Genomic DNA, 14,333 nt, shown 5'->3' with positions numbered 1-14,333 from the left:
CATTCATAATTGTTTTAAACAACGTGTATTAATTTGAGCTCTTTGTGAACATATCAGGCATATTTCTTTTATTCACATCATGCATTGATATAGTCAGATATTCTTTCAGCTGCCTTCTCAAACTCTCACCACAGCAGCAGTGTTTATTCCTGCCTTGTAAACACATTTAATTTCATAGTAATTTTCAAAACGATCTCTCAATCTTCAGAAGAGAAGTGACTCAAACGGACTCTGTGATTGGCTGTTTGCCGCTTGTCTCACACTTTCAGGTGTATGCACTTCAGAGTTGATCACTAACTCTGGATTAAACCTGAGTTGTCAGAGAAAGTTTATACAGAGCTTTGAGATACAGTTGAATTTGATTTGATTTGTTTTGTCAACTCTAAACCTACTGTGAAACTCTCTGAAGAGTCTGAAGAGAAACTCTGAAGATTTTGTTCAGCTAGCTTCATACAACAGGCCTCAGGGGATGCTCAAGGGTTTGAGGACTTTGCTTTATCAGTTAGCACTCTGGATGGTCTCCTCAATACATTGGAGGGGTCTTCCAAGACTGATCTTATGTGTGGTTCCCATGTTGATAGATTGCTCACCAAGCTCCCATCATCTCATAGAGATAGCTTTGTTGTATACTGTCTGGCTAAGGGCATTCTCCAAAAAGGGTCTGATAGAACCTACACTCTTCCTGAGTTTGCAAAGTGGCTCGAGAAAAAAAAAGAAAAAAAATATCACAAGTGCTTCAGATATCGAGGAGAATGCCTGAGCTCTACTGTTCAGAAAGACCTCACTCTGAGAATAGAGAACAGAGAACTCAAAGCCACCAAAGTTACAATCCGCAATCTACTATGCCATGGATCAGGCGATAGAGAAACCATCTGAATCATCTACTTCATTTTTTCAGACAGGGAAATCGCAGACAAAAGTCAAGAAACGGGAAAACTTTAAGCCGTACTGCCCTTTCTGCAAATACCAACAATATTACCTCAACTCTTGTCCTGAATTTGTCAAATTCACCGTCCTACAAATAACTGCATGGATAAAGGATGATAACAGATGCTGTAGGTATGGGAGAGGATGGGAGTCTGCAAACCATGTTTCAATTGTGGTGAACAACATTTGTCAATTCTCCATGAAACTGCACCCAACATCAACAAGAGCATTCTTACTATGAATACAGTAGCCCACACTGTGTACCTTGATCAGGTTACTCACTCTGGTAGAGTCATGTTGAAAGGGGTTCAGGTCAGACTCCATAGCAAAGGGCTATATGTTGGACACATATGCCATTCTAGACAATGGTTCTGAAAGGACCATAATTCTCCCAGCAGATGAATCACTCACCCTCAGGACAATTAGACAAGAAGTAGTAGAGATCCAGAGTGCATCAGTCTCATTTGAAGTGTCTGCCTCTGTGAAGCAGAGCATTTGTCACAAAATACATACTGCCTTTACAGCACAAGAGCTGAACATTGTCCAACAATCCTGCCCTGTGGACATTCTGAAGCACAAGTTTGCACATCTGAGAGACGTTCCCATTATACCGTTCAAAGAGGTACAGCCCATGCTCCTCATCGGTTCTGATTACCTACATCTCATCACATCAATAGATCCAGTGTCACAGGTTCAGAGTGTGACACTGGCTCTCCTTGTTGTTTGTCCTGTCCTGTCATTTCTCTGCAGCTCGTGATTGGATAATCAGCTGATCACAAGCTGATCTCCCACACCTGTCACTCGTTCCCTCTACCCTTTATATGCCCAGCTGTGTCTACCTCTTGTTGTCAGTTGATCATATGCTATGTTGTGTGAACGTCTCATGTTCTGTGGTCCTGTGTATGTGTTCTGTTATTACCTGCTGACTATTGTGTTCAGGAACCTTAAGACGAGGAGTTAGTAGCAAGATTGAGTCACTTGCTAAACCCAGGATTTGTCTTTTGGTGCTACTACCTGCTGTTCTCTGCCTGTTGGTAGTCTCCTCTTCCTGCACACTCTCTTATGTTTGTGCTGTGCGCACGGGAACCACCGTCAGAGAGAATACAGATTTTTTTCTGTCACACTGAGACTGCTTATTTTCTGTCCTTCAAGTTCTCTAATAAACTTTTCTCTCACGATCATCACAGCAATTGAGTCCTATTTCTGAGTTTCTGACATCCAGTCCTCATGGAGCCCATTGGGCAGTCCACTGGGCAGTCCTGTTGCTGTCAGTACAAGTTTGGGCTGGGTCATCAAAGGTCCAACTACATTCCTAGACCAGCCATTGGAGACTACCTGCTTGAACCTCTGGCTGTTCATTGCTCCTACACAAGATCTGTCTCATCATGTTGAAAAGTTGTGGTAAGTCGACATACTTACCTTTCAGCCTGTGAAAGACATAACATGATCCAAGCAGGACAGGGATCCTCTACAAATGCTGGAAAAATTTTGGTATAGATGAGTCATGGTTTATTTCCCACCAGCTTGTGCATCACACCAAGCCACCAAGCTTCATTGAATGATCAGTTACTCCCAGGACTTACATTGGGTCCATCTCTGCTGGGAGTTCTCCTCAGATTCTGGCAATATACTGTGGCCATCAGTGGGGACATTCGTTTAATGTTTCACCAAGTGCGCCTACTTCCAGAAGTTCGACCTTTGCTGCGCTTCTTGTGGAGAGATTTGGAAAGGGAGTGGAGTCCTGACATCTATGAATGGCGTGTTCTTCTATTTGGAACCACGTGCAGCCCATGTTGTGTCATATATGCCCTCCAGCATCATGTAATAGACCATCTTGGAGGCAATGAAGAGGTAGCAGATTCAGTATTCAGATACTTCTATGTGGATAACTGTTTGCAGTCCCTTCCCACAACTAATGAAGCCAAACAGCTCAGATAAAATGAGTGTTACTGTCTGCTGGTGGTTCAAAATAAGACAATGGGCCAGTAACTACCTAGAGGTAATTGGTCATCTACCGACTGAAGCACCATCGGCAAGCTGTGAGCTATGGCTGACCGGGGACAATTAGGGGGAGATGTGAGGGAGGATTTTTCAGCTGGGACTTTATACTGCGCAGAGTCGAAGTACTCTTAGAAGTGCTAACTTGATCTCTGTTTGGTACCATAGTGAATGATTTGGGCTTAGTGGGCTAAGCTAAATGCTATCAGATCATCACCGCGCATCAAAGAGATTGAGTGCACGCACTCAGACTAGAGAGGTATGTATCATCTCGTTTTAGTTAAGGGAAAAACACAGTTTAATATGATAAAACAGTGAAGTATCCCTTTAAATCATTATCAGGACACAGAGCCGCTAAAATCTTTTTTTTAGCTAACGCCACCAGCTAACGCCACCCAGGAATCGGCTTGCCCCGCAAAACCAACCAGCCGTCCCTCCTAACACCACAACTGACAACCAGGCAAACAAACACCACACGCCATGGGTCCTGAGAGAAACCCATGCTCGTAGGAGCATTTAAACACAGGGACTCTCCATCTTGGCTGAACTGGTAAAAATCATATCTAAGCGAACAAACTTAGGTTGAAATGCTAGTTTATTGATTCTCAGGTTTTGGCTAAGAAATCGTGTCTGAACGACACGTGGGACTCTATTCCTTTCTGTTAACAAACCTCCCTGTATGAATGTGGAACTGTGTTTGTGTTTTCATTAGAATAGTTGTATGATTTGAGAATAGCTCAATAAACCTTTGTTTACTTTTTCATCTATACAAGTGTCTTGGGCTTTGTGTTTATAAGTTACTGCCTCAAACTGATGGATTGTGTTACCTAAGCTCACAAACAGTGAACAGAAAATTGATATTATTGCCATTGTAATGGCTAATTTCAACGTATTTGAGGACATATAGCTAATAAAGTGTTAAATATTAATTTTGAATCATTTAATATGTTTCACGGTTCCTTTCAATGTAATTCAATACCCCTTTGAGTTATTTGATCCGAATCAATCCCTTTCAAAGTGAAAGGAATACTAAATTCTAAACCACTTGGTTATGTATCATCAGAGATATCTGACACAGACCCAGTTACACCAAATCTCTTGCTGATGGGGTGGCATGATGCCTCTCTCCCTGATGGTTTATAGCAAAAGAGAATTACTTGGAAAAAGAAAATGGCGACTTAGTCAAGTCATAGCTGACCAGTTCTGGAAACAGTTCATGCAGAACTGCCATGAGCCGTCTGGCCAGTAGGTAGAGTAAACCAAGTTGTTACCAGCAGTGACGGGACAATTAGAGTGGCAGAAATAAATATTGGTAATTGCATCTACAGTTGCCATGCCCATGTCTCTAAACTAATTGTGCTTCCAGAGATGCCTACTCATTCCAATGGTACATAAGTTAAGGGAAAATGGACCTTTATTTGATTTCTAATTTGCTCTACAAATTAGGGGGCAGCTGTAAAAAATCCCTGTTGAACTCTTAATTTGAATTTGTCTGTGACATCACATGTGGGTGGAGTCAGGGACATGCACAAACAACGTAAGTTTACTTCAATATACATTGTTATGTGACTGTGTATATGTGTATATGCAGACATATGTATGCTTATTCCATGCTATATAGTTGTTTTGCCGTGATATTTATTGCCCGTGCTAAGAACGTTTAGATTAACAGACGCACTTATGTAGGCAAGTCTGTGTTTATTCCAAACATGTATATAACAATGCTGATATGGATCTCTGGTTATCAGGGGTTATAATGCACACAGTCCTGCTGGGCATTGAGAACAATACAGTTTGGCCCTTCCTTCCCTGCATCCTCTACCCATTTTCGTCCCATATTAGATCTGTGTCCACCGAACACACCCATTCTACACTACTAAAAATTGTGCGCCAGGGAAATTGGTTTACGTCGATCAACCTGAAAGATGCATACTTTCACATAAAGATACCCACCCCAAAGGAAATTCCTGAGGTTTGCCTTCCTTGGCGTGGCAAATGAGTATCTGGTTCTCCCGTTGTCTCTCAGCCCAAGAGTACATGTGTGTAAAATGTACAGAAGTGGCCCTGACTCTGCTCAGAGAAAAGGGTATTCATCTCGCTGCTCACATAGATGACTGCCTTGTGAAAGCTCAGTCAGAGCAGGAAGCGAGGGGACATAGATATACTTTTGGAACACATACAGAAACTGGGTTTAAAATTAAACAGAAAAAAAGTGTTTTAATTCCCACACAGTCTATAACATATCTGGGGCTGTCACTGATCTACAATATCATCTATTTTATTTTTACCCAGGTGAAAAATCTGTAATATTAAATGCATTAAAAATGTACTTGAGTATCTTTTTAGTACAATACAAATATACTTTAATGCATTTTGAATACATTTAATATTACGTCTTTTTCACCTGGGTAATTATGGTTTTTCGATGTAGTGTAAATTAAATCTATTTACACTTTTTAACTAATTAACACTTGTTATTTACACTTGGTGTAAATAACATCTATAACTCTTTATAAATAGCTAATATTGCTAAGAAAATATGCTATTTACACTTAGTGCAAATATAATATAGTTGCCATTTAAACTTGGTGTAAATAGCATCTATCGCTATTTGCACTTGCTCTAAGTGCAAATAGCCACTGCCAATTTTTTTTTTATTGGATTACCGATCCTGTAAATCAGTCCCCCCTACTTTACATTTACACTCCCACATTTGGTGTCAGGCAAGAGTAATAAACGAAACAAGATTTGGATTTATCAAACTACTCAAATCTTTATTTTGACATTGCATCAATCAAAACACAAGTTTTAAGCCTAGTTCAGACTGCACGATTTTCAAACTCGTCGGGTCACAGCTCTATTCACACTGCATGACTATCTGGGGTATCATTCAGTCACTGCTGTGTTCACAATGCACGATGGTTTGACGACAGAGGAGTTCACACTGCATGACTGAACAAGAGGAAGAATCGCCGACAACTCTCTCTCTCTCCGGTGCGCAAACTACGTTTCCCAAACACACGTGCGATGTGACAAGTAAACAACGCGAGATCACACGTGCGTCAGACCGGAGTTCTCACGCGAGACTTGGAATTGTTATTAAAAATGACAAACTGCACAAAGTTTGCTTCAATTGTATGTGCGCTGATTTGTGGAGAAAAAGAAAAAAGATTATGGCGGAAGAAATTGTTGGAGAGACAGAGGGAGCCAGGATTGTGTTCTGCAAAGACAGTTTGAGGTAAATAAATAATTATTTAATGTGCTGCTGCTGTGGCTGGATCTGCAAATGTTTGGCCTTTGTTTCTGTTTGATAGAATTGTAAATATATCTATTAAAATACTGAAATTCTGCTTTATAACTCCTCCCTGAACCTCCTGCGGCCCTGTATCTCACTCTCTCATTGGCTGTCGGTGTAATTTTCAATCAGAACGCAGTTCACACAGCAGGAGTTTGAATCGCCGACAGGTCCAGATATTTAGCATGCCAAATATCTCACCGGCGTCGGCGACTCGTCGGCGCTTCTCTCTGATCGCGTCTTTGATAATTCATACTGCGTGATTGTCACTCGCGTGCACGAGCACCGATTTGCCTGTGATCTCGGGCATTTGTCGGCGATTTCACAAAACCTGTCGGCGACTCAAAATCGGGGCAAAAATCGGGCAGTGTGAACTAGGCTTTACTTGTTGGACATACGCTCTTTTCAATGATACTAGACAACCAACAAATAACATTAAAATATTTATCTGTAAAATAAGTTAAAAAGATAATAATTTACTTTAAATTACTGATGGTTCAGATTTTTCTTCAGACAGGCAGTATATTGATGAGCTTTAAAGAAAAACTCAACATTAACTGTTTAACATGTCAGGAAATAATTGTTGTTCAGAACGCGGAACAGCTTGTTGTTGTAGGAGCCAAACTCAAACATCTTTGATCCACTGAAGAGGTAGTTGAAACCTAAAAATTATCATAAAAGACAAAGTTAGATGGGATTTTATTTTAGATTTCCTCTTGTCACATGTTGTAAAACCCCTTACCTTTGTATTGGAAGGCTGCGGTCACCTTCCCTGTCATTCCAGGGAAAACAACTTCCACCGGTTTAGGATAACCTTTCTCCATTCTGTGGTTTTCCTCATCATAACTGCACAAAATAAATTGTCATTCAATTGAAAATGTGTCATTCAATTGTCATTCTTGAAAAAGATGACCAGACCGACTCTTTTTAGACTGATATACTGACCTATAAACCTTTTTTTTAACGAAAAACAGGATTTTGTAGCTGTTCTCGTCGTAGAGGACTGCGTTGATTTTCTTCACTTTTTTGGGTAAACCGAACATGCTGAGACTCTTGGGATAACCCTGTGCCATATCATAGCCATAGAGAGCCCAGACCTTTCCACCTGAGGTGTGAAAACATTTTCAAATTATATTTCATTTCTCATATGACATGTTTATCTTCATTCTAAAAAAAAAGAAAGAAAAAAAATAGGCTTTTCTTTATTGCCATCTATAGTTGAAGAATGTTCTTTATAGTGGAAAAAGTTTCGTTAGATTATTAAATCGGTTCTTTTGATTGACAGGTTCTTTGGGGAACCCAGATTGGTTCTTCTATAGCAGAGATGCCCAAACTAGGGCCCGCGGGCCAAAGTTGGCCCGTGGTAACCTTTGATTTGGCCCACCGTACCGTCCGAGGAGGGAGAGAGAGAGAGCCTACATTTTGAAATGATAAACGCTCAAACATCATAATAAGCATGCATGTTTATTTTCCGTCAGTGAAACAACTCACTGCAGCCTGTAAAACAATTAAACAATTATCAGTAAATAATGGTAACCCAAAGAATATAACAAAATCAAATATTAGTTTAAAAAAAAGATTTGTAGATAGATTCCTAGCCTTTTCCCCCGTAAATTTGCGTCCTATGCCGGCCTATGATTTGAGATGAATGTGGGACACGAGCTGGATAGACACCTTTTCTAATATCTTTGTCTTCATGTTTTCTCCTGATGTTGCAAAGCAACACTTGTTGTAAAAGGGCCGAAGAGTGAATTTTATCTTCCACAAGGCCAAGACATTTAGGCTATGTTTGATTATGCATCGCTAGAGAAAGCGAAAGTAAAACCACTGGGTGCACGTGAACTGCGCTATTCAAATAAACTTGACGCGCCTCAAGTCTAATAACAAGCACAAACATAAAATGTAATAAAATAAAATTTGTCAAAAGGTATTCGTCCTACAGTCTTTACCATAGATGTGAATGGGTATAATATACTTAATTATACGCAAACGAAAGGAAGAAGCGTTAATAATTTCCTGTGAAAATGAGTGCGACGCGAGTGAAGATTTGAGAAAAGAAACCAGATGTCCATCAAATCGGGTGACCAGATCGCAAAACAGAATTAAAAAGCTGGCAGATCTTAAATTGGGCTCAGCCCACCTCTCTCATCCAGGGCTGCAATGTTACATCTGCAAATTTATTTCCTTTTTAAACAAAGTTTTGTGCTTTACTCCTGTGGTAATATTCACGTAAAACAGCATTCACATACCAAACACTGGGTTAATGACGAAAATAGAGCTTTAAGTAGTAAATAGTTTTTATGTAAAGAGATAAATTAAAATAAAAAGTGCACAACTCTTCTTAAGTGGAAGGAAGCTACTTTTTCCCCCCATCACGTGGAACCTAGTGCGGGTGAGTCCTTATTTGGGTTACTAAAATAATGAAATTATAGTTTTTAAGTAGAAAATAGTATTTATGTAAAGAGATATAATTTACTATAGCTACTCTGTATTTTATCTTTTTATAAAAATAAAAACAAACGACGATATCATCGTTCATCCCGATGTTTTACTGTAAACATCGTCAACTGCCAGTTTAGGGGACATCTCCCAACCCTATTTGCTAACAGTCTGTTCCTTTTTTAAAAGAGTACAATATCCGTCAACATTATGAATCTGGTTCATTGTGTATTTGACATAGAACCGTATTTTACATTGAACACTTGGGGATTGTTGCCCATTTAATTGGTCATTAAAATGCAACACTTTACAAATAAAACTGCATTAGTTAATCAGATTAAATTTGTTTTATATTTATTTTAAACATTATGAAATGAATAAACCCATAGCAACTTTAATGTAGGCCTAATACAGTTTGATTTATGATTTTTTTTTTAATTACTTTCGGCCCACGTCTCTCAATCAAGTTTGATTTTTGGCCCTTCATAGGAAAAAGTTTGGGCACCCCTGTTCTATAGCATCGCTGTGAAAACCTCATTTCGAACCTTTATTTTTAAGAGTGTTTTGGTTTTTTATATTCATGTGGTTTTTACCTTTGATAAGGAAGACTTTGTCCGCCAATGGACTCTCAAATGCTGCATCGATATATTCTGGAATCTCAGGCCAGAAGCTTTTAATGAGATGTTGTTCAACGGTTGTGCTCAGGGGATAACTGCGCCAGAAGAAGCTGTGAATAAAGCCAACGGGTCAGATCCACCTTCATTTATATAGTGCTTTTCACAACACAGATTGCCTCAAAGCAGCTTTACAGTGATAATAGGAAATTCATTTTGTTTCAGAAGAAAAGCTTAAGTAAGTTTTTGATTGATTAATTTCTATTGTAAAAACGAGTTAGTTGTTTAATTTGGCGCCACTTAAACACCATCCTCAGCTAAAATAGAAATCCCCAACTATCATAAACCCTCACATTCACACCAGAAAGCATTTCTGTCTCTGTTTACCTGCCCTTGAAGAAGATAATCTCTCCACGGAGCATGGTGACAGCGTCCAGGACCAGATTGGGATCGCATGCATTTGGGGTAACTGGTGGTGTGGGTTTTGGATCATCAGGGTTGACATCAGGATTTGGGCCTGTTCGGTAAAAATTTTTAAAATCATTAGAAACGTAGCTTTCAGGGTCTTTTGAACCATCACCAGTATATGCAATTTGTAATATCCTACCATAAAGAGACTGGATTCCATTGACATCGTCTCGAGGGAGGGAGAAGGTATTGACATCTCTGTATACGTAGTTGGAATACATCAATGCCCCCGGATCCTTGGAATGTTCAAGCCCTAGAGAGTGTCCGAACTCATGGGCAGCAACCAGGAACAAATTGTAGCCTGAGGGTTAAGTGGGAATGTGAATACAGCTGGTCTTTAATTTGTGCATTGTAACAAAGTGGAGACTTTTCCAAATGAACCCTAACCTTGAGGAGATCTGTACATGAACGTCTCGTCATCGTCAAAATGGACATCACCCCCCATGCCCTCATATGGAGGGAACGCGTGAGCCAGAAAACCATCTGGGCCATCAAAGGGGGAACCATCACCATGATCTAGAGATTTATTTTAAAAACACTTATACATAAATGTAAAAATTTACTAACATTTACTGTGAGCAGCTGATAAAACATAAAACAAATGTACCTGACTAACTGCAGATTTGGACATTATATATATATATATATATATATATATATATATATATATATATATATATATATATATATATATATATATATATATATATATGTATGTATATATATATATATATATATATAGAGAGAGAGAGAGAGAGAGAGAGAGAGAGAGAGAGAGAGATAGATTATTAAGTTATTTTACATTTTAATAATATTTCACAATATTACAGCTTTTTTGTATTTTTTGTAAGATAAATACAGCCTTAGTGAGCAGAAGAGACTTCTTTAAAAAAATAAAAAAGCACAGTTTACAAACTTTTGACTGGTAGTGTATATAAATGAAAGAATTATATACAATTATTGTTCAATATTGTCACATTTCCTTATTTTACTTATTTCTCACTACCAAAAATATATAAAAATATCTATGATGCAAAAATATCATGCTATAAGTTTTACATTTTTGTTTATTGTTTGTTGTTTTTAAAGTGTAAATCTTTAAAAAAAAAAATTCTCAAAACAAATTAGATATATTTAAATATATTTAAGACATATATATAAACACATATATACATATATATAAACATATAAATACATATATATATGTTTACATATATATAAACATATAAATATATTTAATATCATATTTAATCCATTATTTTTTAGGCATGTTTGCTACAAAGCAAATCCCACTTTTTCTCATGTATCATCTTGCTAATGATGCCATATTGATAATGAGTAACCCTCGTTCCCAGAAGGAGGGAACGGAGTCGCACGTCGAATGTGACTGACTGAAAGGAACTGACCTCCAGCAACAAATGAGATCATGATGTCAGCTGTGCCGCTGTAGAGACGGGTGAATCTCAGAGGAGTGACATCTGCCCACACTTGCAGGGCCTTTTTGATGGATTCATCCACCTCTGCTTCTGACATGTCAGGGGTGTAGTTCTCAATCCTGGCGATAAAATAAAATGTAAATGTTACATAAAAAGAAATGTTACAAGTCCATTTTTAAACGGTTTTGTCTTTAAGTCTGCTGGTCTTACCTGTAGGTCAGATCATGTTTTTTCCACTTGTAGTCCCCTGCAAAAGTGGAGTAGGCTGCAACATCTGGAACCCCGCAGCGTGGCTTCTTCATCTCCTTCAGTGTCTCTTCATTCAGCTTCCCTGTCATTTTGAGTCCAAAAAACTGCTGCATCTCTTTTAACCTCAGACTCATGGCACTGGAGCGTCTTTGAGTATTAGAAGAGGTCTGCTGTGGCAGGCCATACAATCTATTCAGGTAATTCTGAAAAAAAGATACAAATAAATCAAAGTTAGTTTGCAAACTGTATCTAAAAGAGATGTCAAACTAGTTAACAGTACATTCAGTGTGCAAATTACCTCAGCAATACTCTCTCCATCTTCAGGTGGCGCTATTGGGTTGGTGCCACCAGAAACCACCAATGAGATAAGAACACACAGCTTGTAGTAGCTCTTCATGTTGCTTCTCATTCAAGAAACTTATGCTGTCTGTGTTTTTCTCCCCTCTTAAATACACCACAGAAGGACTGATTGTGCAATACGAGATTGAGTCACAGATCGCACCTTACGACACAGGAAAAGGACATTTGGGAATGACAAACCACCAAACATAGATGTTTTAAGCAATAGATTCTTCTTAAAAATGAAGTCATTTATAAAGAACTATTTCATTGCCTATGATTAAATATCCTTGTGTTATTTTCTATTAAAAAATGTATACAAAGAGAAGTCTTGACCAATCCAGGGGCCCCCTAATATTTAATTGCATTTAGAAGCTGATTTTCTTATATGTTTAAAGGTGTAGTTCACCCAAAAATGAAAATTAGCCCATAATTTACTCGCCTTCATCCTAGGTGTATATGACATTCTTCTTTCAGACAAATACAATCATAGTTATATTTAAAAAATGTTATGGCTTTTCCAAGCTTTATAATGGCAGTGAATGGCTGTTTCTGTTTTGAAGTCCATAAAAGTGCATCTGTCCATTATAAAAGTGGGGTTCCAGGAGGTTAATAAAGGCCTTCTGAAGCGAAGCCATGCGTTTGTGTAAGAAAATCTATATTTAAAACTTTACAAACTGTAATTCATGAGAGATTCCAGCGTATGGCGTAAGTGAAAGTGACGAATGGAGAAGTACTGGCAACACAGTCTCACTCCCTACTCGTCAAATGTTGACGAATGGTCAAGGGACCCTGGCGTCAGCTGTTGATGCACAGGGTACCCCTACATTACCATTTTTTGACGTACTGGGTAATCCACTTATTTCAATGACATCATAAACAGATGTGTTGGGCATGTGAATGTTATCGTCATGATGGAATTTATTGGGTTATAATTTTTCCATTATGACATGTTGGAGTGTGATTCTCAATTTAATCAGCCAGCACAATTGTATTTACATTTATTTACGCTATAATACACGTTTGAAACAGTAGTCAAACCCCAACCCGCCCTAGACTACCCATCTGCGTATTATATGATATAAAACACAGACTGTAACAGACAACAGGCACACTTTATCGAAAAAGCCCAACTATTCCGAGGCCAAACGATTTAATTGTGTGAAGAAAAGACCCAAAAGCAATCACCGTCTCCATGCGCGCCGTGCCCCGGCATCACACTGAAGACGCCACAGGTAGACCCCCTCGGCGTCACGCGATGGACGAACTGGGGAACCCCATTGCTTTCAGTGGGAAACCTTTGGCGTCAACATTAGACAGCAATTCTATCGGTATGAAATCGCGCTGAAGAAATCTCATTCAGAACACATCGCGATGTTTGGCATCAGCTCACGTATGCCACATGTTGGTGAGTAGTCATACATATTATGTCCTAATGTTTGATATAAAGTATTTTCTGCTTGTCGTTATCGATCATGTTCAGTCACTGCATTGTATCTGTCATCATCTCCACTGAGGCTTTGCATTTCTTTGCTTTCTAAATAAACACACCTTGCTAATAGGGTGATTAAACACTGTCACGTGACGTGCTATAGACCTTTAAACAGTTGTTAATAGGTGTGTTCGACATCGGCTGCGGCTGGATGCATGCGATCGGCGAGAGTAGCCGAGTGCAGGTGGGGAGAAGCTGCAAACGGAGACGTGAAGTCGGACACTTTCTGCTTCCCGTGGTGACGCTTGCACTGCGTTTGCAAACTTTATCACAGCTGAAGTTAAATAAATGCAATATTTCTCAAATACACAGATGTTTCAAATGACATTTTCATTCAATACTTTATGTACTGTTTAATAAAGCGTCTATTTGGACAAGATTAATGTTCAACATATAAACCTACACTATCAATGAAGTGGTGTCAACGGTATTTATCAGTTTTAGTTTGATAAACATGATGATATAACATCACGGCTACATGAAAAGAGGTTTTACTGTTATAAATAAATGGTTTGTGAGCATTAGCATAACGTACGGTTTTAGAATAAACACGAAATGCACGTGTTCGCTGTCATGCGGTGAATCGGCCAATCGTGGATCAGCTTTGTCCACCTGCAGCCCCCCTTGAGAATCTGCAGCGGCTGCATCAGCCGGCTGCTCTCGAATCGCTCTCGCGGTACTTTGTTGTAGAGCCCTGCACGGGCCTCAAATCTAGGCCCTAGCCCGGCCCTGGCCCGAGACGCTGAGGCCCTAGCCCGGCCCGTGTCCGACAGCTTATCAAAATTCTTGGCCCGAGTCCGACTGGAGCCTGGTTGTTTTTGTTTTTTTTTACATTGTTGCAGCCATTAAAATAGTTCTGTTTTGTTTTTAATGTCAAAGTAGTTATATTTCGTTTAGTTTCTTTATTAAGGTAATTTAGAAAAATGGTTAGAGCATTTTTTTGTTTGTTAAATTAAAATTTTAATTTTTTTAAGTGACGACCAAAAGCGGCCAGCGGCCGACAGTGAGTTAACCGCATATTTAATCGATTTAGTCTCTCAAATCAACGCTTGACTTGTCTTGCCTATAATAAAATC

General features: G+C 39.0%; 1 protein-coding gene across 1 annotated transcript; it reads right to left on the bottom strand.

Annotated features, from left to right (window-relative positions):
• Window positions 1-6,634: 6,634 nt before the first annotated feature.
• LOC137061858 (collagenase 3-like) lies at window positions 6,635-11,850 on the bottom strand. The gene is made up of 10 exons (XM_067432477.1): window positions 11,725-11,850; window positions 11,388-11,629; window positions 11,148-11,296; window positions 10,129-10,257; window positions 9,881-10,042; window positions 9,661-9,790; window positions 9,253-9,386; window positions 7,166-7,325; window positions 6,963-7,066; window positions 6,635-6,882 (listed from the first exon to the last, which is right to left on the bottom strand). Exons 1-10 carry the CDS (start codon window positions 11,833-11,835, stop codon window positions 6,782-6,784), a joined length of 1,422 nt encoding a protein of 473 aa, XP_067288578.1. The 5' UTR covers window positions 11,836-11,850; the 3' UTR covers window positions 6,635-6,781.
• Window positions 11,851-14,333: the final 2,483 nt, after the last annotated feature.

The sequence above is a fragment of the Pseudorasbora parva genome, chromosome 23, assembly GCF_024679245.1.
Source record: "Pseudorasbora parva isolate DD20220531a chromosome 23, ASM2467924v1, whole genome shotgun sequence".
NCBI classification, from domain to species: Eukaryota; Metazoa; Chordata; class Actinopteri; order Cypriniformes; family Gobionidae; genus Pseudorasbora; species Pseudorasbora parva.
The sequence above is the reverse complement of the archived record's forward strand: the minus strand, read 5'-3'. Positions and strand labels throughout refer to the sequence as shown.

What these genes read in the sequence shown, in the direction of transcription:
- LOC137061858 (XM_067432477.1), bottom strand. Translation starts at nt 11,835, where the DNA reads ATGAGAAGCAACATGAAGAGCTACTACAAGCTGTGTGTTCTTATCTCA. An exon ending in GATCTCATTTGTTGCTGGAG is followed by an intron (nt 10,258 to 11,147) that starts GTCAGTTCCTTT and finishes ATAAATCTCTAG; the next exon opens with ATCATGGTGATGGTTCCCCC. An exon ending in CGCAGCCTTCCAATACAAAG is followed by an intron (nt 6,883 to 6,962) that starts GTAAGGGGTTTT and finishes GATAATTTTTAG; the next exon opens with GTTTCAACTACCTCTTCAGT.